Here is a 22,460-nt window from a genome sequence, read left to right on the forward strand (position 1 = left end):
TTCTTCCTTCTCCTTCCTTCCTTCTCCTTCCTTCTCCTTCCTTCCCCCCTTCCTTCCTTCCTTCCTTCCCCCTTCCTTCCTTCCTTCCTTCCTTCCTTCCCTCCTTCCTTCCTTCCTTCCTTTCTTTCTTTCTTTCTTTCTTTCTTTCTTTCTTTCTTTCTTTCTTTCTTTCTTTCTTTCTTTCTCTCTTTCTTTCTTTTTCTTTCTTTCTTTCTCTCTTTCCTTCCTTCCTCCCTCCCTCCCTCTCTCTCTCTCTCTCTTTCTTTCTTTCTTTCTTTCTTATTTTTTGAGACAGGGTACATGAGAAAAGTCTTTTTCATGCACTCTAGGCTAGAGTGCAGTGGTACAATCACAGCTCAGTGAAGCTTTAACCTCCCAGGCTCGAGTGATCCTCCCACCCCAGCCTCCTCAGTAGCTGGGACTATAGCCACATGCCACCATGCCCACTGATTTTTAAAATTTTTTGTAGAGACAGGGTCTTACTGTGTTGCCCAGGCTGGTTTCAAATTCCTGGGCTCAAGCGATCCTCCCATCTCAGCCTCCTGGAATTCTGGGATTACAGGCGTGAACCACCATACCTAGCCACTATCACTATTTGTCATGGGACAAAACAGTTAATCAGGTTTTGAAAATAGTTACTAGATAACACTGTGTTTCATTAATTTAATAAATCTGGCTTTGCAATGCTGTGCAACGTTATCTTTTCAAAAATTAAAAATGGCCCGGTGCAGTGGCTCGTGCCTATAATCGCAGCACCTTGGGAGGCCAAGTCAGGTGGATCACTTGAGGTCAGGAGTTTGAAACCAGCCTGGCCAACGTGGAGAAACCTTGTTTCTACTAAAAGTACAAAAATTAGCTGGACGCGCTGGTTCCTGCCTGTAATCCCAGCTGCTTGGGAGACTGAGACAAGGAGAATTTTGAACCCGGGAGGCAGAGGTTGCAGTGAGCCAAGATTGTGCCATTGCACTCCAGCCTGGGTGACAAGAGTGAAACTCTGTTCCAAAAAAAAAAGAAAAATTAAAAATAACCGTTATACTATCACGGTACAAAAACCATGCATGGGGCTGGGTGCAGTGGCTCACGCCTATAATCCCAGCACTTCAGGAGGCCGAGGCAGGCAGATCACAAGGTCAGGAGATCAAGAACATCCTGGCTAACATGGTGAAACCCCGTCTCTACTAAAAATACAAAAAATTAGCCGGGTGTGGCGGCAGGCGCCTGTGGTCCCAGCTACTCGGGATGCTGAGGCAGGAGAATGGTGTGAGTCCGGGAGGCGGAGCTTGCAGTGAGCCGAGATTGAGCCACTGCACTCCAGCCTGGGTGACAGGGCGAGACTCCGTCTCAAAAAAACACACAAAAAACCATGCATGTTTATTGTTGAAAAATTTGAAAATAGAAAACAAAAATACGCATAATCCTGTCTTTGAGAATTAACATTATTAACATTTTGGAGTCTGTCTTTTCTCTGCATAAAATGTATTTCTGCGTCTACATATGCTCCTATTTTCTGTCTATATATAGGATATGTTTAGGTATAGTTTTTTCCCCAAAACTAGGATGGCTTTGTGTACTCTGCTGTCACTCTTTTTTGACTTAGTCACGTATCAAGAGTGGTTTTCCACTGATAGTGTCTTTTACGGAGCTCTCACTTCTTCCTTTTACTATTTCTTTTCTTTTCTTTTTAATAAATAAATAAATGAAATGAGAACCACATTTTATTTTTGCTTCTAGAAGCTCTTGAAATATGACCCTTCTCCTTCTAAAATGTATTTATTATTCTCCCAGCTAGCTGAGGAACGTATTGGAAATGTAAGAACTGTTCGAGCTTTTGGGAAAGAAATGACTGAAAGAGAGAAATATGCCAGCAAAGTGGACTATGTGATGCAGTTAGCAAGGAAAGAGGCATTCGCTCGGGCTGGCTTCTTTGGAGCAGTGAGTAGATAATTTTGGAAAAAGTGAAAGTGGCTGATGTTAGAATGGTGAGAGTTTTATTCTGTGGTGTTCAGCATAAGTAGAAAATGATTTTAATTTTTAACATTTTAGTCTTAATTTCAAGGCTGAGAATGACTTTCTTTAAAATATTTTTGTGAAAAAGGAAGAAACAAGTAAATGTCCTTAGAGAAAAGTCAGTGCATGGTGCGATCGGGCATGGATTATTTGTGCGGTGCAGGCCAGCAGCATCAGCTTTGCCTGGGCCCTGGTCAGCCTCGCTGAGACTCAGCTCCATCGCAGATCTGCTGGGTAGGAAACTGGGGCCAGCAATCTGTTTAACAGGCCTTCTGGGTCATTCTCATGCCAGCAGAGTCTGAGGATTAACCAAAATCACCTCAATGTGTTTCAAGAAAGAAGTATAAAAAATCAATCACAATGCACTCAAATAGGACACGGAAATAGAAAATCACCATGAGGGCAAATTCAAGATATGTGTAAACTGAAAAGAACTTCAGAGACAATTCCATCATTGCTGTGATTAACAGATAAGGAGCAGCGGCCCGGAGAAGGCTGCCCCTATGCCTAAGACAACCACACATGCAACCAAGGTAAAAGCAGGCCACAGATACAGGAGGCCAGCTCCTCAGGCTTGTGTCCTTGCCCACAACATCTCATTGTATTATATAAACCCACGTAGTAGATACTTATTTGTTTCCTCTAGTTAGGGAAGGAACCTTTAGTATTACTTTTATCCTTTGCAAACTGAGTAGATGGGATAAAATTGGGATCTGATGGGAGACAGCTTATTGGTTTTCATGGTGATTAGATTGTTTTCTTCATTATTGCAATAGTACAAAACCATTTTTAATTTGAAACTCAGGTGAAATTAATATTTTGGAAAAATCTTGCTGTGACAGTTGAATGAAAAAGGTACATTACAGGTTGTGTTCACGCTTTTTGCATTCTGGGTCCTTGATCCCCACCTGACTTCTGTGTTTTGTTCATTCGACAGACTGGGCTCTCCGGAAACCTGATTGTGCTTTCTGTCCTGTACAAAGGAGGGCTGCTGATGGGCAGTGCCCACATGACCGTGGGTGAACTCTCTTCCTTCCTAATGTATGCTTTCTGGGTTGGAATAAGCATTGGAGGTAAATAATTTAAATAGGCTTGGGGTGTTACAAATTGAAAATCAGAGCATCATTTCTGAAATAGAAACTGAAATTTCACATTACTTCAATTAACTTCGACTGAAAAAACATTTCCTAGAATGTTATTATTCCAACTGGGCTTTTAAAGAAGTAAAATGAGTGTGACCCTCTGCAGCAGACAAGCAAACACCTCCTTGGTTGGGAAATTTGGGGATCTTTGCAGGCCTCAGCATTGCTCTGGAGTGGTATTTCCCAACCTGTGTCTTCAGACTGTTTGTTCACTTGCTCACAGGTGCAGGCAGGAGGAGGACAGCACTGAGCAAGTGTAGACACAGAAACCCATAGTCCTGTGTTAGTGATGGTTTCGTGATTAGCAAATCAGTGGAGAATAAAATTCCTTTTGTACAAAGTCAACCATATTCAAAACTAATGAGCAATCAAAAAATATTTATAAATTATCAAGTGCATGAAACAGACTTGCTTGCTTTTATTAAGACCGTCAGAGTTCAGCTTTTATTTTTCATTCCCGGATGAAGGAAAGCAGGAATGCATCCCCAGTCAACTTGGGACAAATGATTTCCTAGTTTTTGTTTCCCTTCTTCTCTTTGAAACTCAAGATGGAAAGGTCAGGTAAGTAGCTTAAGGTCTGATTAATGGAATATTATCAGGTATCCTATGGTGTTCCTTCAACCAGAGGGTTTTATTTTCAGGGTTTTTTGTCTAATTGTTGAAGGTAGAGGCATTTCTGTAGACATCTACAGGCAAGTGAAGATTTTTTTCTGGAATGATATTTTCAGAGACCCCTGAAAAAAGCATTTTAGTTCTGCCGGCTGGTCTTAAATAAAAACTGATTAAGATGTTTCGGGGTGCTGGATGGTTTGGGAAGCGAGAAGGCAGACTGGTTCAGGAGGACCCACAGACAGTATGTAGCTCTTCCCTCTCCATTTCTTGGATTAAGCCTGCTAAGCTGGAGGTTTCACACCCCGTTATGGTCCTGTTCCCTTAGGTCTTCTGTCCTCCTTCAAGTGGACTACCTACCCCTCTTCCCTTCTCCCTGGCCTTTCTGTTCACATTCCAGATTTCCTCCCTGGCCTCCCCTCATCTTAATGTTTTCTGCCACATTTGACATAATCTGTCTCAGCCCCTCCTCTTCCCTCCTCTGTACCACTTGGCATGATAGAAGTTATTTCTGTTTGTGGTTGTTCTGTTGTCCTCTCTATTCACAAGGGGCAAGTTCACAACTGTGTCTTGCACAGAAAGGGTTGGAAAACAGTTCTAATCCGTTGCTATAGTCAGTTACCACCACTGGTTATAGGAGGTGCTGCTAAGGCTTTGTCTACGTGCAGAGATTGGGTAATTTGGCTTTCTTAACCACAGGCTAGCCCACAACTCTGGTCAACTGTCTTGTTCAGGATCTGCCATCTGGTGCGAGGAGGGATGAAAGAAAATATGGGTAGGTCAGTGTATACCTGTTGCCACCGGTTCTTCCACATTTATAACATAGATGCCTGAGGTGATAGGAATTTAATCCAGCAACTTGATTTAGCAGGTGAGAATTCTACCACTGAACCACCAATGCCCAACAACTTAAATTGGATTTTAAGTGCTTGTTTGTTTGTTTATTTAGAGACGGAGTCTCGCTCTGTCGCCCAGGCTGGAGTACGGTGGCATGATCTCGGCTCACTGCAACCTCTGCCTCCTGGATTCAAGCAATTGTCCTGCCTCAGCCTTCTGAGTAGCTGGGACTACAGGCACATGCCGCCACACCTGGCTAATTTTTTGGATTTTTTAGTAGAGACAGGGTTTCACCGTGTTGCCCAGGCTGGTCTCGAACTCCTGAACTTCGGCAATCCGCCCGCCTCAGACTCCCAAAGTACTGGGATTACAGGTGTGAGCCACCGCACCCAGCCGTGCTTTTATGTTTTTAAAGTAATTTTATACTTTTATAGAATCACTATCCAAAGTGATTCTATAATAAATCTACAAAGCAAGAAATTCTATTTTATTTATTAAATAAGAATTTTTATTTTGATTTCGGCTTAGAAGGGCATACTAGGGGTAAAAACCCCAGTGATTCTAAGTACATTCTCTTCTAAGATGAAGTCAGAAGTACTGTATGAAGAAAAGCAAAACCTAACCATTTTCAAGTTTACAATTCAGTGGTGTTTAGTACATTCGCAATGCTGTGCAACCACTACCTCCATCTAGCTCTCAGACAGTTTCATCACTGAAAAGAAAACCAATACTCATTAAGCAATCTATCTACATTACTTCCTCCTGCCAGCTCCTGGCAACCACAGTTTGCTTTCTGTCTTTATGTATTTACTTATTGTAGATATTTCATATAAAAGGGATCATACAATATATGTCGTTTTGTGCCTGGCTTCTTACACTTAGCATAATATTTTCAAAGTTCATCTACATTGTAGCACGTATCAGTAGGTCATTCCTTTTTTTTTTTTCCCCCCGAGACAGGGGCTTCCTCTGTCACCCAGGCTGGAGTGCAGTAGTGCAGCCTTGACCTCCTGGGCTCAAGTAGTCCTCTCACCTCAGCCCCCTGAGTAGCTGGGACTTACAGGCATGTGCCGCCCTGCCTGGCTAGCTTTTGTATTTTCGTAGAGACAGAGTTTCACCATGTTTCCCAGGCTGGTCTTGAACTTCTGGGCTCAAGCAGTCTACCTGCCTCTGCCTCCCAGAGTGTTGGGATGACAGGCATGAGCCACCACTACTGGGCTAGTGGGTTGTTCCTTTTTATGGTTGAATGTTACATTGTAAAGAGAGATCACATTTTGTTCATCCAGGGCCATTGTGCTTTTGTTCTTCAGAGTCAAAGCTCTTTACTATGTTAAACTACTTTTTACTGTTTCCCTTTACTTCTTTTTTGTTTTGTTTTGTTTTAGAGACAGGGTCTCACTCTGTCTCCAGGCAGGAGTGCAATGGCACAATCCTAACCCACTGCAGCCTCGACCTCCTGGGCTCAAGTGATCCTTCTGCCTCAGCCTCCTGAGTAGCTAGGACTGCAGGCATACACAACCATACTCAGCTAATTATTTTTTTTGTAGAGACAGGGTCTCGCTATGTTGTGTTGCCCAGGCTGGTCTCAAACTCCTGGGCTCAAGTGATCCTCCTGCCTTGGCCTCTCAAAGTGCTGGGATTATAGGTGTGTACCACCATGCCCAGCCTTAATTTTTTTCTTCTTCCTTTCTTCCCTCCCTCCCTTCTTTTTAAAAATTAATACCATTTTCAAAGTAGTTTTACATTCATAGCAAAATTGTGTAGAGAAAGGGGTGCATACCCATGCCCCCATATACACACAGCCTCCCTATTAACATCCCCCGTGGAGTGGTACATTTGATACAATTAATGAATCTACAGCCGGGGGCAGTCACTCACTTCTGTAATCCCAGCATTTTGTGAGGCTGAGGCGGGCTGATCACTTGAGGCCAGGAGTTCGAGACCAGCCTGGCCAACATGGCAAAAACCTGTCTCTACTAAAAATACAAAAATTAGCTGGGTGTGGTGGTGCATGCCTGTAATCCCAGCTATTTGGGAGGCTGAGGCAAGAGAATTGCTTGAACCTGGGAGGCGGAGATTGCAGTGAGCTGAGATTGCGCCACTGCACTCCAGCCTGGGTGACAGAGTGAGACTCTGTCTCAAAAGAAAAAAAAAAAAGCCTACATTGACACAGCATTACACCCAAAGTCCACAGTTTACATTAGGGTTCACTCTTGGTGTTGTACATTCTGTGGGTTTGGACAAATGCAAAATGACATGTATCCAACATTACTGTACCATACAAAGTATTGTCACTGCCCCAAAGATCCTCTGAGCTCTGCTTATTCATCACCCTTCTGAAACCCCTGACAACCACTGATGGTTTTTACTGTTTCCATGGTTATGCCTTTTCTAGAATGTCATATAGTTTTAATCATACAATATGTAGCATTTGATTGGCTCTTTTCATAGAAATATGCATTTAAGATTTCTCAATGTCTTTTTATGGCTCAGTAGCTCATTTATTTTTAGCACTGAATAATATTCCATTGTGTGGATGTACAACAGTTTATTCATTCACCTATTAAAGGACACTTGGCTGCTTCTAAGTTTTGGCAATGATGAATAAAGCTGCTATAAACATCCATGTGTAGGTTTTTGTAGCTCATTTAGGTAAATACCAAGGAGTACAACTCATTTAGGTAAATGAGCTCATTTAGGTAAATACCAAGGAGTACAACTGCTTGATTGGATGGTAAGAATGTGTTCAGCTTAGCACAGTGGCAGTATCATAGGCACTGAGGTTTATCCGAGGCATGATTATTGCTAATTGAAAACTTTTCCCAGTACCCTGCTGTGATGACTTGCAACGTAGTCAGCATTGGCAAGGTTTTTTTTTGTTTGTTTGTTTTATAAAGGGAGTCTCATTCTGTTGCCCAGGCTGGAGTGCAGTGGCACCATCTTGGCTCACTCCACCTCCCAGGTTCAAGGAATTCTTGTGCCTCAGCCTCCCAAATAGCTAGGATTACAGGCATCCGCCACCATGCCTGGCTTTTTTTTTTTTTGAGATGGAGTCTCGCTCTGTCACACCGTCTAGAGTGTAGTGGTGCAGTCTCGGCTACTGCAACCTCCACCTCCTAGGTTCAAGCGATTCTCCAGCCTCAGGCTCCCGAGTAGCTGGGACTACTGTTGCGTGCCACCACGTCCAGCTATTTTTTTTTTTTGTATTTTTAATAGAGAAGGGGTTTCACCATGTTGGCCAGGCTGGTTTCAAACTCTGACCTCAAGTGATCCACCCACCTCGGCCTCCGAAAGTTCTGGGATTACAGGCATGAGCCACCCACACCTGGTCTAATTTTTGTATTTTTGTATTTTTTTTCTTTTCAGTAGAGATAGGGTTTTACCATGTTGGCCAGGCTGGTCTTGAATTCCTGGCCTCAAGTGATCTGCCTACCTTGGCCTCCCAAAGTGCTGGGATTACAAGTGTGAGCCACTGCACCCGACCAGCATTGGCAATTTTTGACATCTCTATGGAGACTGAATGAATTTTTTCTTAAAAAAAATTTTTTAGTTTTGTAAGAAACTCCCAAACTGCCTTCCAAAGTGTGTGTCCCATTTGCATCCCCACCAGCAAGGAATGAGAGTTCCTGTTGCTCCACAGCCACCCCAGCATTTGGTGGCGTCGATGTTCTAGCTTTTAGCCATTCTGATAGATGCGTGATATTTCATTGTTGTTTTAGTTTGCATTTCCCTGGTGACATATGATGTTGAGCATCTGTTCATATGCTTATTTGCTCTCTGTATATCTTCTCTGGTGAGTTGTCTGTCTGTTCAGGCCTTTTGACCATTTTAAAATAAGTCTTCATGTTTCCATATTGTTGAGTTTTAAGAGTTCTTTGTAAATTTTGGGTAGCAGTCCTTTATTGGATAGGTCTTTTACAGATATTTTCTCCCAGTTTGTGGCTGGTCCTCTTCTTTTCACATTGTCTTTTGCAAAGCATACATTTTTAATTTTAATGAAGTCCATCTTCTTTCTTTCATGGATTGTACCTTTGGTATTGTATCTGAAAAGTCATCACCAAATTCAAGGTCATCTATACTTGCTCCTGTGTTGCCTTCTAGGAGTTTATTGTTTTGTGTTTTACATTAGGTCTGTAATTCACTCTAAATTAGTTTTTGGGAAAGGTGTAAGGTCTGTGTCTAGATTCCTTCTTTGCATGTGGGTGTTCAGTTGTTCTAGACCCATTTGTTAAAAAGACAATACATATATTGCCGTTGCATCTCCATTGTATTGCCTTTGCTTCTTTGTCAAAATCAGTTGACTATTTGTGGGGTCCTATTTTGCCAAATGCATTTTAATTCAGCCTAAAATTTTAGTCCATTGTATCCTGCATAAATATTCATACCATAGAATATTCTAATTGTTTTTTTTTTTTTCAGTATCCTCACTGAGGGAAAATGTTACAAATATATGTCCTCACATTTGATGTAGACCATTGCATTTGGGTTTTAAGTTGTTAAATAATGGTTCAGGCCATTATTTAACTCACATTATAGGTGACTCACACCTATAATCCCAGCACTTTGGGAGGCTGAGGCAGGTGCATCACTTGAGGTTGGGAGTTCAAGACCAGCGTGGCCAACATGGTGAAACCCCGTCTCTACTAAAAATACAAAGATTAGCTGGGCATGGTGGGGGATGCCTGTAATCCCAGCAACTCGGGAGGCAGAGGTTGCAGTGAGTAGAGATTACACCATAGCAGAGCAAGACTCCCTCTCAAAAAAAAAAAAAAAAAATCATGGTTCAAAGCTGACTTTAAAAAGTGATCGCTAGAGGCCAGGGAAGGAGACACACACTTGTAATCCCAGCACTTTGGGAGGCCAAGGCAGGAGTGTTGCTTGAGCCCAGGAGTTTAAGACCAGCCTATGCAACATAGTGAGGCCCTGTCTCCACACAAAAAAATAAAAATAAAGAGATTGCTGGAATGTTTAACATTAACCAAATTTATTTCAGTGTTTGCTACTGTGAAAGTTTTTTTTTTTTTTTAGACAGGGTCTCGCTCTGTTGCCCTGAGTGCTGCCAGAGTGCAGGGGTGCAGTAATACCTCATTGCAGCCTTAACCTCTTGGACTCAAGCGATCCTCCCGCCTTAGCCTCCCAAGTAATTAGGAATATGGGCACATGCTACCAGGCCTGGCCTTAAAATTATCTTTTGTAGAAACAGGGTTCTCTCTGTGTTGCCCAGGGTGGTGTTGAACTCCTGGGCTCTAGCAATCCTCCCACCTTGGCCTCCCAAAGTGTTGAGATTACAGCCAGGAACCACTTTGCCTGGCCTCATTTTATTTATATTTTATTATTATTATTATTATTTATTTTTTTTTTTTTTGAGACGGAAGTCTTGCTCTGCGCCCCAGGTGGAGTTGCAGTGGCCGGCTCCTGAGCTCACTGCAAGCTCCGCTTCCCGGGTTTACGCCATTCTCCTGTCTACAGCCTCCCGAGTAGCTGGGACTGACATTGCGCCGCCTCGTCGCCCGGCTAGGTTTTTTTTTTTTTTGTATTTTTGTAGAGACGGGGTTTCACCGTATTAGCCAGATGGTCTACGCATCTCCGTAGACCTCATTTGATCTCGCCCGCTCGGCCTTTCCAAAGTGCTGGATTACAAGGCTTGAGGCCACCGTGCCCGGCCTATTTTTTTTTTTACATAACATAACATTGTATTAGGTATTATAAGTAATCTAGAGATTACTTGAAGTATATGGGAGAATGTGAGTAGCTTATCAAAGTTGTATTTATTGATCGCCTGAAGATGAGGTATTATTTTGTGGATTTGTCTTTAAAATCAACATTGAAGTATTTTATATTTTTTTAAATTATGAGATAGCATTACAGTTAAATTGCTATACTTTTAACTAGGTAGACTTCCTCTGCAGCATTATGATTTTAATCCAGTGGTTGATGAGTATGACTATATATGTTTTTCAGTCCCTGATCAAACATTAAATCCTTATTAGAAATCAATGAAATGTGGCTGGGCGCAGTGGCTCACGCCTATAATCCCACACTTTGGGAGGCTGAGGTGGGGTGAATCACCTAAGTTCAGGAGTTTGAGAGCAGCCTGGCCAACATGGCGATACCCCATCTCTACTAAAAATAAAAAAAATTAGCCAGGCCTGGTGGTGTGCGCCTGTAATCCCAGCTACTCGGGAGGCTGAGGCAGGAAAATCACTTGAACCGGGGAGATAGAGATTGCAGTGAGCCAAGATCGTGCCACTGCACTCCAGCCTGGGTGACAGAGTGAGACTCAGTCTCAAAAAAAAAAAAAAATCAATGAAACTGGAGGAGGAAAAGCCAAAGGAAAACTCGAGTATGAGATAACGGAATTTTGAGTATCAGTTCCCAGGAAGCTGCTTCAAGTTGTTTTTTGAAAATATTAATAACAGATTTCATATTAAAAGCAATTATTGTCACTCCTCTTGGAGGTGTGGTGGTCAGTGCCGGTGCCAGTGGTGGACATGTGTGTGGATTCTTCTTCTCGTCCTCAGGTCTGAGCTCTTTCTACTCGGAGCTGATGAAAGGACTGGGTGCTGGGGGGCGCCTCTGGGAGCTCCTGGAGAGAGAGCCCAAGCTGCCTTTTAACGGTGGGTCTCAAAATGGGTTGTTTCTTTGCTAGGATTAAACAAATGTGGCTTTGAACAATGAAACTAGCTCTTCCCCTGCCTGTGAGGGAGTGAGGGATGAGCCACAATAAACGTGTGGCTCCTGCTGCATGGCGGGCCGGGCAAGGGGGTGGTCAGGTTTTCTATGAGAAGGGGAGGGACAGCTGCTGTGGCACTGTTGTGGGCCGGGATGCCCCTGGATGCATGGGCTGGCCACATAGTGTGCTGCCCTCTGTTCCTCTCCCTGCATCTGTGCATTACTGCCAAGGGCAGAATGGAAGTCACTGTGGACCAGGGCTGTGACTAGGAAGGGTCCCGGCTAGTCCACCAAATTGATCTTCCCTAGTGATTCTGACATCTCTGTGGAGGGCTAGGGTGGGAGGAAGGGAGGAGGAATCAGACATAAGAAAATATCTAAGTTTCTTGGCTTTTTGGGGTGCAGTAGGGGAGGCTAGTACTCATTGGCTGGAGCCATCTCCTTATCAGTGACTTCCCTGGAGCTGTAGGGTCTAGACCAACTAGCCAGGAATCAGGAGAAATGGCTGAGTAGTAACCACTCCTAACTGCTTATTGACTTCCTAGGACATTGTTAGGTAGCCCCAGGTCCATAAATGAAAGCCAAATATTCTCCAATGTGATAGGCCTAGGAAATAGACCCAACTGAGAGAGTTTGAGTGGTGTCTGCCAAAGCAGAGCAGGTGAACACCAGGGCAGAACAGACCTCTGACCCCCTCCAGTTCTGCAGCTGTTGTGCGGTGCCCCCCTATTCATCATAACTTTCAAAATATTTATTTGGGGTAGGTAAAATAAACTCTGGAGCTACACAGGGGCAGTGGCATAGACAGAAGCCATTGGGTTTGAAACCAGACTACAAGGGTGGATCTTAACTCCACTACTTGTTAGCTTAAGCAGGTTGTTGTCTGTGGCCTTCAGTGTCCTCATCAGCAAAATTGGAATCAATTTCTACCTTGCAGGGTTGTCAGGATCAAATAAGACCATCTGTGTGTAGTACCTTGGATATAGTAGGTGCGGAGTTGGCACGTGGTAAGCATTTAGCCTGCTTCTGACTTGCCCTTTAAGAGCTCATATGCCAGGACTAGCTATGATAGAGTCACCCATCCATAGCCAGATGAGTAGGAGAACTGAGTTCAGCTGTGAATTTAATTTTTTGCTTTAAGTAATTAATATTCCATTTTATGTTTCAGAGGGGGTCATCTTAAATGAGAAAAGCTTCCAGGGTGCTTTGGAGTTTAAGAACGTGCATTTTGCCTATCCAGCTCGCCCAGAGGTGCCCATATTTCAGGATTTCAGCCTTTCCATTCCATCAGGATCTGTCACAGCACTGGTTGGCCCAAGTGGTTCAGGCAAATCAACAGTGCTTTCGCTCCTGTTGAGGTTGTACGACCCTGCTTCTGGTAAGTGATTCACCACACTATAGCACCAGGGGACTCTCCCGAGCTCTGCTCTCACTTTTGTGCCCTGGGAGATGCTCAAACCATGCAGATACCTTCTTTTGTGAGAGTACCTTCTTTTCTAAGTGCCAATGGAAAGAAATCCCTCAAACAGAAGGTGTCATTTGCAGGGGCATGACAGCTCATACAGAGGCCTTTAGAGCATTTTGTATATAATGTGTCCTACCTGTTCAAGCCCAGAGTGACTTCCCCAGTTCTACGTCCTCATCTCCCACGTGGGTATCTCCTCTGGACATGCCCTCTACTGGGAGAAGATGGACGAGGCTGTGCTCAGCAGCCAGGAGAAAGTGCCGGGGCTGCTGCTGGACATCCCTACACACCAGCAGCACCCTGGAGAACCGCCGTTTGCCAGCGTGCGTGCTAGGCGCAGGAGTGATGGGGAGCTCCTGGAGAACCTCTGCCTCTGCCTGTGACCCACTGAGTGCTTATTATAACACAGTTAACTTGGCAATCAGTGATTCGCTTCTTTTTGTTTCACTGTGTCACCCAGGCTGGAGTACAGTGGAATGATCTCCGCTCACTGCAAGCTCCGCCTCCCGGGTTCACGCCATTCTCCTGCCTCAGCCTCCCGAGTAGCTGGGACTACAGGCACCCATCACCACGCCCAGCTAATTTTTTGTATTTTTAGTAGAGTTGGGGTTTCACCGTGTTAGCCAGGATGGTCTTGATCTCCTGACCTCATGATCTGCCCGCCTTGGCCTCCCAACGTGCTGGGATTACAGGCGTGAGCCCGCATGCCCGGCCAGTGATTCGCTTCTATGTAACTTTTCCATTGAAACTATTTTGAGCTAGTAGGGATTTTCGTAATGGATGATTTCTCTCATTCTGGTTTTTATTTTATTTTTAACGGGATTATAAGATCTTTAAGAGCAAAGATTGTCATGATTTTACTTCTTTATATCTTCCCTGTAGTAGACAACAATATCAGCAAGCAAACAACTCTTAGTAAAAATCAAATCATGAATTTAGAAGAGTATTTTGGCCGGATGTGGAGCCCCACACCTGTAATTCCAACACTTTGGGAGGCTGAGGTGGGAGGATCACTTGAGGCCACAAGCTGGAGACCAGCCTGGGTAACATAATGAGACCCTGTCTCTATTAAAAAAAAAAAAAATTCTTTAATTTACAAAATGAAAAGAATGTTTTGTGTCTTTGTGCTTATGCTTTTTGGTTAAAATAATGTGGGAGCTGGTTACATGTCAGATAAATATGTGACTTGCAAATCCTGACCCACGGAATCACTACCTGTGTTAAAATGGGACTTACTATATACTGTTTGCCTCTGGAATTACTTTCTTGATTCACCATTGACTTGCTATAAAATTTGGAGTTTAAAAAAATCCTAGTTAGCCAGGCACAGTAGTTCACACCTGTAATCTCAGCTCTTAGGAGGCAGAGGTGGGAGGATAGCTTGAGCCCAGGAGTTTGAGACCTGCCTGGGCAATATAGTGAGGCCCTGTTCTCCACAAAAAGGAAAAAAAAGACAAAAAACAATCCTATTTAGGTTGCTGTAATTTAAGTAAAAATACTGAGTCTCTAGTTGCTTCATCACAATGAATAAATCCAGGACAAAGCAAGCTGCAGTTAAATGTCTGCCACGTGTAGTCTATAGAGAGCTCTGTGCTTTTTCATCAAAGACCTCAAGTTTTTGCCAGTTTGTGAAAGTTTCCCCCTGGCTCCTATAATTCCACAACATTAACTGAGAAGAAATGGCATTTCTTATGCTGTCACTGTTGTCATCATCCCCAAGTATTGTTGAGCACCCTCAATGTGAAGAATTATGTTACTGAAAGTCATAGAGATAGCGTCTGATTATTTAAAAGCTCTGCCATGGTATCGACCAGATTCTTAGTTGCAGACAACAGATTCCTCACCAACTAAGCTTATACAGAAAGGGATAATTTTAAGGAGTAATAAAAGAGCTCAAAAATCACTGGCAGGGGTGACAAAATAGATTCTAGATTGTACGTCCAGGACAGTTCCCAGAACTCCACCCCAGAACCAGGCCTTCAGGGTAGCTGCTGACACTGGCATGGTCAGGAAGCTGCAAATTTAGGCAGTTGCCATCATGAGTACCAGCTTCAGAACTGTGCCACCTCTGCCAATATTCGTGCCAGCAAGTGGACACCTCATGACTTGTCCCTCCCTTCTTAATTAAAGCTTTGCACAAGTGCATCTTATTGGTGGAATCCTAAGTCACTAGGGAGTTCTAGGGAGTTTTGGGAAAACTCCCTCCAACCTCCGGGGTACAGAAAGGCAAGCTGGACAGATGGACTAGGTGAGATAGTCATCCAGCTACTATCGGGAGGCAATAAGTTGGACAATCCAGAAAGAACCTTTTAGCTTTGAAATGCCATGAAATACGTTAGTTTTAGAGTCCATCTGGAGGTTTTCCATACATTTTCATCTTTAAAAAATGAGTCTGGAATTTTCCCACTGGATCTTTTCTGTGTTGATCATCAGCCTCATCACACTCAGTGACTCTTTCCTTTCCTCTCAACAAGGAACTATTAGTCTTGATGGCCATGACATCCGTCAGCTAAACCCAGTGTGGCTGAGATCCAAGATTGGGACAGTGAGTCAGGTAAGAAGAGAGGCTTCCATTTCTATTTCACTTTTTTTTAAAATTTCTTTTTTTTTTTTTTTTTTTTTTGTCTCGATCTTCTCAAGAGAGAAGCAGTGGAAGTCTTCGGGATGTATTAAGCTCATCTCACATGGCAAGTTGCTTAGGTCTGCAAGTAGCACTGTTTCCTGAAAACCCTAAACCCTTGAGCAGGAGCAAAGCATTGACTTGTTGAAAGCTGGAGACTGCCATTACTAGATAGTCTAGAGGATGGGGAGGAAATGATAGAAGATTTTATTGACTCTTTTTTAGCTTTTATTGATTCTTCCCCACTTCCCATTTTTATCACCAGCCACAGTCTACTATTCTGCATAATGAGTTTCAGGGAGAAGTGATCAAAGACTGGCAAGAGCCAGAGTCCTCCCTGCAAAGAAGCTGCAGATTTCAAAGCAGAGTGTTAATGTGATGTGGTCACTTTGATAAGGCCATTTTCACAAGACCCTTTGGGGCAGGGAAATGTTGCTGCAGCTGTTTTAATTTTTATTGAACAGGCTGTGCACACAGCATACAAACCTGAGCCTCCCCCCATTTCTGAACCTCTCTTTGTAATTAGCTCATCCTCTCCCCACTCCACTTGGGTGAGGGCAGTGATGGGTGCTCAGGAGTGTAGGGACATCAGTGGTGTATATTATTAGGGAAGGAGAAAAGAGCCTGGAAGTTTGCTTATTTTTTAGGACTACTTCATACAGTTCTGTCAGAATTATTTATTCCTATCTGGTTTGTGTGTATTTCAAAAAGTAATGGATGGGGATGGATTCCCCACTTTGTCCTGAGCGGAAGGCAGGCAGCTGGAAAATGCAGCGGGACTCGGGGTCTCCCAGTGCCTCCTGATTCCTAAGGCAGGGGACTGACATTTATGAAGTTCCTACGATGTGCCAGGTGCCTCGCGGGCACCTGCTGTGAGGTCTCATTGTCTGCAGCATGGTGAGAACTCCAGATGATAAAATCCTGTTTATGGCAAAACATAAATTTTAAAAAAGACTGCTAGGTCTCAATTTATTAGACATGTTGGAAGTCTGTTTGAAATTCGTGATATGTTTTATTTCCAATTTGTAGGAACCCATTTTGTTTTCTTGCTCAATCGCTGAGAACATCGCTTACGGTGCCGATGACCCTTCCTCTGTGACCGCTGAGGAAGTCCAGAGAGTGGCTGAAGTGGCCAATGCAGTGGCCTTCATCCGGAACTTCCCCCAAGGGTTCAACACTGTGGTTGGAGAAAAGGGTGTTCTCCTCTCAGGTGCATTTCTTTACTGCTTTGTAGCAAAATCTCTATATCCAAAGAACTTTTCACATGTTTCTTGTTTTGTTTTTTGTCTTTTTTTTTTTTTTGAGACGGAGTCTTGCTCTGTCTCCCAGGCTGGAGTGCAGTGGCACGATCTCAGCTCTCTGCAAGCTCCGCCTCCCAGGTTCATGCCATTTTCCTGCCTCAGCCTCCCGAGTAGCTGGGACTACAGGCGCCCACCACCAAGTCCAGCTAATGTTTTGTATTTTTAGTAGAGAAAGGGTTTCACCGCGTTAGCCAGGATGGTCTTGATCTCCTGACCTCGTGATCCGCCCACCTTGGCCTCGCAAAGTGCTGGAGCATGAGCCACTGTGCCCAGCCCACATGTTTCTGTATTGCAGTATTATTTTCTAATTAGGTTTTCATCTTTAGAGTTTTTGAAATTAGCCTTACCACTTGCTCTCTTACATGTGGAAAACTCCCCAGTGTTTCTTTTCACTTTCTACTCCATATGTGTTCCAAAAATTCTGAGTAGTACTCAGCCACAGCAAGCTTTTTTTCATCTGGAAAAAACAAAACAAAAAAAAACAAAAAAACTGTGCTTTGCAACCTGAGACCCTCAAAAATTAAAGAAAATAAGATAAGAAGTGGCAGGATGATTTGCCCAGGGAGTCAGGGAATGTGCATCAGGAACAAAGCTGAAATTGAAAGAGTTATTTACTCCCTACATACTAGACCAGGGTTTGACAAACTTTTCTTTAAAGAGCCAGAGAGTAAATATTGTGGGTTTTGTCCAGGCACGGTGGCTCATACCTGTAATTCCAGCACTTTGGGAGGCTGAGGCGGGTGGATCACTTGAGGTCAAGAGTTCAAGACTAGCCTGGTGAGCATGGTGAAACCCCGTCTCTACTGAAAATACAAAAAGTTAGCTGGGCGTGGTGGTGGGTGCCTGTAATCCCAGCTACTCGGGAGGCTGAGGCATGAGAATTGCTTGAACCCAGGAGGCAGAGGTTGCAGTGAGCCGAGATCGTGCCATTACACTTCAGCGTGGGACACAGAGCAAGACTCTGGCTCAAAAAAAAAAAAAAGAATCGTGGGTTTTATGGGCCACATATGATTGCTGTCACACATTCTTCTTTGTGTGTGTGTGTTTTTTAAACAACTCTAAAAATGTAAAACACATTCTTAGATTGAGGGCCGTGCAAAAACAAGCCATGGTTCAGGTCAGGCCTGTGGGCCATAATTTGCTGAATGGACTCACAGCTGTAAGGCAAAGTAAGCGGTTCCCTGTGATGTCAGACCACAGCTATCATTCTGGATCACATTATGGGTGCCGTATTTTGAGGAGAGAAAAGACTTACTTTGTATTTCTTTAAAGTGCAGAAATGGAACCAATGAGTAGAACTTAAAGAGAAATAAATTTTCAGCTAAACACTTTTTTTTTGTCCATACAAATATTGAAATGTTTCCTTGCAAGATAACAAGCTCCTGGCCAGGCACGGTGGCTCACGCCTGTAGTTCCAGCACTCTGGAAGGCCAAGACAGGCTGATTGCTTGAGCTCAGTAGTTCGAGACCAGCCTGGGCAACATGGCGAGACTCTCTCTCTATCAAAAATACAAAACAATAGCCAGGTGTGGTGGTGTGCGCCTATGGTCCCAGCTACTTAGGAGGCTGAGGTGGGAGTACTGCTTGAGCCCAGCGGGGCAGAGGTTGCAGTGAGCTGAGATGGCACCACTGTACTCCACCCTTAGTGACAGAGTGAGTGAGAGACCCTGTCTTAAAAAAAAAAAACAACAACTCCTTGTCTCTGCTTGAGCAGAGGGTGGGTGCCTCCTTATCACAGTGAAGGCTGGCAGATTAGACTGAAACAATAGTCTTTTCCAATGCTAAACTTTTCATTTGAAGTTAGACCACAGAAAATATAAAACAAAAGGGTTTTAAGCTTATTGTATATGATTAAAAAACATACATAAGCAGTAGATGAAAGGGCATCTTTGATAGATCTGAGATGTTCCAGGAGTAGAATTCCTCTCTGCTGTGTAAAAGTGAACTGCTACTCCATCTCTGAAATGTATCTGAGAAACGGGGCAGAAAACCAGTTTAAACTGCTTGTGGTGAAATTATTGAACATTGAAGTATGAGGCTTGTCCCAAGAGCACATCACCTTCCTTGAAACAGATTCTGCATGTCTTTCCCTCTGGTAGGATCCTCCAGCTCTGTTTCTCAGTGAAGTAACCAGAGGTTCCAGTCTCCTCTTACTTTCTGGGAGGAAGACAGAGCACCTAGTAATAGATTCCCAGTGTGCTGACTGGCACCACAGATGACTCACAGGGGACCTAAGCCATCAGCAGGCTGCTCTAAGGACATACCTCAGGGCACTCAGGCATCCTCACCAATCAGAGGCTCAGGAGAGGGTTTTCCTCACTGCTCTCCTTGTGTGCACTGGTTTCCTGTTTGAGAGCAGCATTTAGCAGCACCACACACCTCAGATGTAGAGGATGAACCTCTCTTATATGAAATAAAATGATGTCCAGCAACTGCTGTTGATAAGTATCTTCAGCCAATAAAATCAACCAAAAAGGAATGTTTTTTATCCCTAGAAGTGGAATTGGGTTTTATAAACAATGTAAGTTGGGAGGAGTGAGCACTCTGAGACTTTCCAAGTGTGACTTAGGAGTAGCGTCCCTGGAGAAGAGGAGGGAGGATGGGGTGAGACAAAGATAGGGAGGGAATCAACACAGATCCTGCTGACTCAACTCCATCCCACCTTCTCCCACACCTACTTCCAGTTTGTTCCCTCACTTTTAGTAGAATTTGAGCTTAAAAAGACAGGGAGGATTAGAGTGGCCTACTGTAATTTTCAGTGTCATACATACACACATACTACTATTTGTTCCTCTAGAGGAGGGGGAAAAAAGAACATTGTAAAGAATAAGTGCTATGTTAGCTGGGCATGGTGGCACTGCCTGTAGTCCCAGGTACTGGGGAGGCTGAGGCAGGAGAATCACTTGAGCCCAGGAGTGAAAGGTTGCAGTGAGCCATGATTGCACTACTGCACTCCACCTGGAAGACAGAGCAAGACTCTTTATCTCAAGATAAACATAAAAATAAAAAATAACTGCTATAATGTGGGAATATTAGAATTATCAGTCTCAGCACCATTGATGTCCTTTGCTCCCAGACATTTCAAGTGTACTTGGGAAACCTGCAAATATCTTGAGTTTCTGGTTTCCTTGCTACATTGGATATTCTGCTAGGGAGGAAGTGTGTGTAGCGATGAACAGCATAGATCTTTACATGCTTTTAAGAGCATACCCCTTGCACTGTGTAGGTTCAGATCTCAGTTCCATTACCTACCAACTGTGAGATCTTGGTCATGTTACTTTGTATCTCAGTTTATCATTTGTAAAATGGGAAAAATTATAGGGTCTATGGCATAGGATTTTTTTAAAAGATTAGCCAGGCACAGTGGCTCACAATCTCAGCACTTTGGGAGACCAAGGCAGGAGGATCTCTTGAGTCCGGGAGTTTGACACCAGCCTGGGCAACAGAGCAAGATCGTCTCTACAAAAAATTTTAAAAATTAGCCAGGTGTGGTGGTATGGGCCTGGGCTCCCAGCTACTCAGGAGGCTGAGGCGGGAGGATCACTTGAACCCAGGAGGTTGAAGCTACGATGAGCTGTGTTCATGCTGTTGCACTCCAATTGGGTGACAGAGCAAGACCTTGTTTGAAATTATTCAAAATAAAAACATTAAATGAGATAAATGCATGCAGTGCATATAGAAAATGCCTGGTATTGGCTGGGCACTGTGGCTCCCACCTATAATCCCAGCACTTTGGGAAGCTGAGGTGGGCAGAATGCTTGAGCCCAGGAGCTTGAGACCAGCCTGGGCAACATGGCAAAATCCCATCTTTACCAAAAATTAGCCAGGTGTGTTGGTGCACACCTGTAGTCTCAGCTACTTGGAAGGCTGAGGTGGGAGGATCACTTGAGCCCGGGAGATTGAGGCTGCAGTGAGCAGTGATCACGCCACTGCACTCCAGCATGTGTGACAGAGCGAGACCCTGTCTCAAAAATAAAGAAAGAAAAGAAAATACCTGGTATATAGGAAGTCCTCAACAAATGTTGGCTATGATAATAATTGTTATTATTAATTTTGGGATTGATATATTTTAAACCTGTATTTTAAAATAAGTTTCTGGTCTATCTGTGTCAGCTATGACTAACTAGAAGAAGCTTACCTTCAAATTGCTATATGGTTTATCATAAAAGCCTATTACTAAGATTTTTTTGTTAAGGCTTTCTTTTTTTAAATATTGTCTTTGTCAGGTGGGCAGAAACAGCGGATTGCAATTGCCCGTGCTCTGCTAAAGGTAAGCCTGAAGCAACTTGGATGTTTTAAAATTAGGGATTATTTTTATTAGGGACCTTGTAATTTGTAATTTAGTATTTATCTTCTTCCTTTTCTGTTTTTTTTTTCTTGGAGGGGGAGGGTGACAGTTCTGGTGAAAGGTAAATTAGTGTAGTGTATTGTCCGAATTTAAGAAGTGTTTCTTAGGTATCATGAGCCCAGTACTGTGCTAAGGTTGTTGGAGGTAGAAGAATGTAACACATGGACCCTCCATCAAGAAGCGTACACTCTAGCCAGTGAAACAGTGATTATTAATGCAAAATATAAAACAGCACAAGTATGCATATTTGTACAATCTGTAATCAGCTGCTAAAATGAATAGTACAGACTTGAAGTACTTAGGCAAGATTCCTAGAAGGAAAGGGAAGAGCCATTTTAGCTGAAAGGCAGGCATTCTCTTTTTAAGGAAGCAATAGCCTTCCCTTTGTTATACAACTGTTCTCCTCAGACTTATAGGTGATTTTTTTTTTTAAAGCAGCTTTACTGAAGTGGAATTTACATATGTAAAATTCATTTATTTTAAACGTACTTTCCAGTGACTTTTTTTTTTTTTTTTTTTTTTTTGAGATGGAGTCTTGCTGTGTCACCCAGGCTGGAGTGCAGTGGCCGGATCTCAGCTCACTGCAAGCTCCACCTCCCAGGTTCATGCCATTCTCCTGCCTCAGCCTCCCCAGTAGCTGGGACTACAGGCGCCCGCCACCTCACCCAGCTGGTTTTTTGCATTTTTTAGTAGAGACGGGGTTTCACTCTGTTAGCCAGAATGGTCTCGATCTCCTGACCTCATGATCTGCCCGTCTCGGCCTCCCAAAGTGCTGGGATTACGGGCTTGAGCCACCGCGCCCGGCCTCCAGTGACTTTTAGTAAATTTGCGGAGTTGGTTGCACACAAAGTCCAGTTTCAGAACATTTCTGTCACCCTAAAAAGATCTCTCGTGCCCACTGGCAGTCGTTCCTTGTTTTCAGCCCCAGGATGCCATGAATCTACTTTATCTCTGTCTAGATTTGCTTTTCCAAACATTTCAGATAAATGGAATCAGACAATATATGGTTTTTGGCATCTCGCTTCTTTCACTTAGTACAGGTGGAGTGTTTTTGAGATTTCTCCAATTTGTAGCTTGTATCAGTACTTTATTCCCTTCTGCTGTTGAGTAGTATGGATGGATCCCTATTTGTTGATTTGTTCACCAGCTGATGAATGCTTGGGTCATTTCCAGTTTGGGGCTATTGTGAATAATATATGAAGACTAGTAGCCACCTTTTTGTGAGGGTGTGTGTTTTCCATTTGCAAAGCTAGAATTGTAATGTTTTATCGACATCAGATTAGTGGTTTTTTTTTTAATCTTACATGTTAGCTTTTCTTTTTTATTATTATTATTTTTCTTTTTTTTTTTTTTTTTTGAGACAGAGAGTCTCGTTCTATCACCCAGTCTGGAGTGCAATGGTACGATGTCAGCTCACTGCAACCTCCGCCTCCCAGGTTGCAAGTGATACTCATGCCTC

General features: G+C 43.4%; 1 protein-coding gene across 2 annotated transcripts in view; it reads left to right on the forward strand.

Annotated features, from left to right (window-relative positions):
* The window catches only part of ABCB10 (ATP binding cassette subfamily B member 10), a 42,972-nt gene that overhangs the window by 17,996 nt on the left and 2,516 nt on the right, over window positions 1-22,460 (forward strand). For both annotated transcript variants that reach the window (XM_017885588.1, XM_017885589.1), the window contains 7 exons: window positions 1,786-1,932; window positions 2,945-3,080; window positions 11,117-11,212; window positions 12,436-12,645; window positions 15,207-15,286; window positions 16,382-16,562; window positions 20,880-20,923. In XM_017885588.1, the coding sequence (XP_017741077.1) occupies window positions 1,786-1,932; window positions 2,945-3,080; window positions 11,117-11,212; window positions 12,436-12,645; window positions 15,207-15,286; window positions 16,382-16,562; window positions 20,880-20,923 (894 nt within the window). The remainder of the gene's footprint in view (window positions 1-1,785; window positions 1,933-2,944; window positions 3,081-11,116; window positions 11,213-12,435; window positions 12,646-15,206; window positions 15,287-16,381; window positions 16,563-20,879; window positions 20,924-22,460) is intronic.

Source organism: Rhinopithecus bieti, unplaced genomic scaffold, assembly GCF_001698545.2.
Source record: "Rhinopithecus bieti isolate Rb0 unplaced genomic scaffold, ASM169854v2 scaffold_14839, whole genome shotgun sequence".
Classification (NCBI taxonomy): domain Eukaryota; kingdom Metazoa; phylum Chordata; class Mammalia; order Primates; family Cercopithecidae; genus Rhinopithecus; species Rhinopithecus bieti.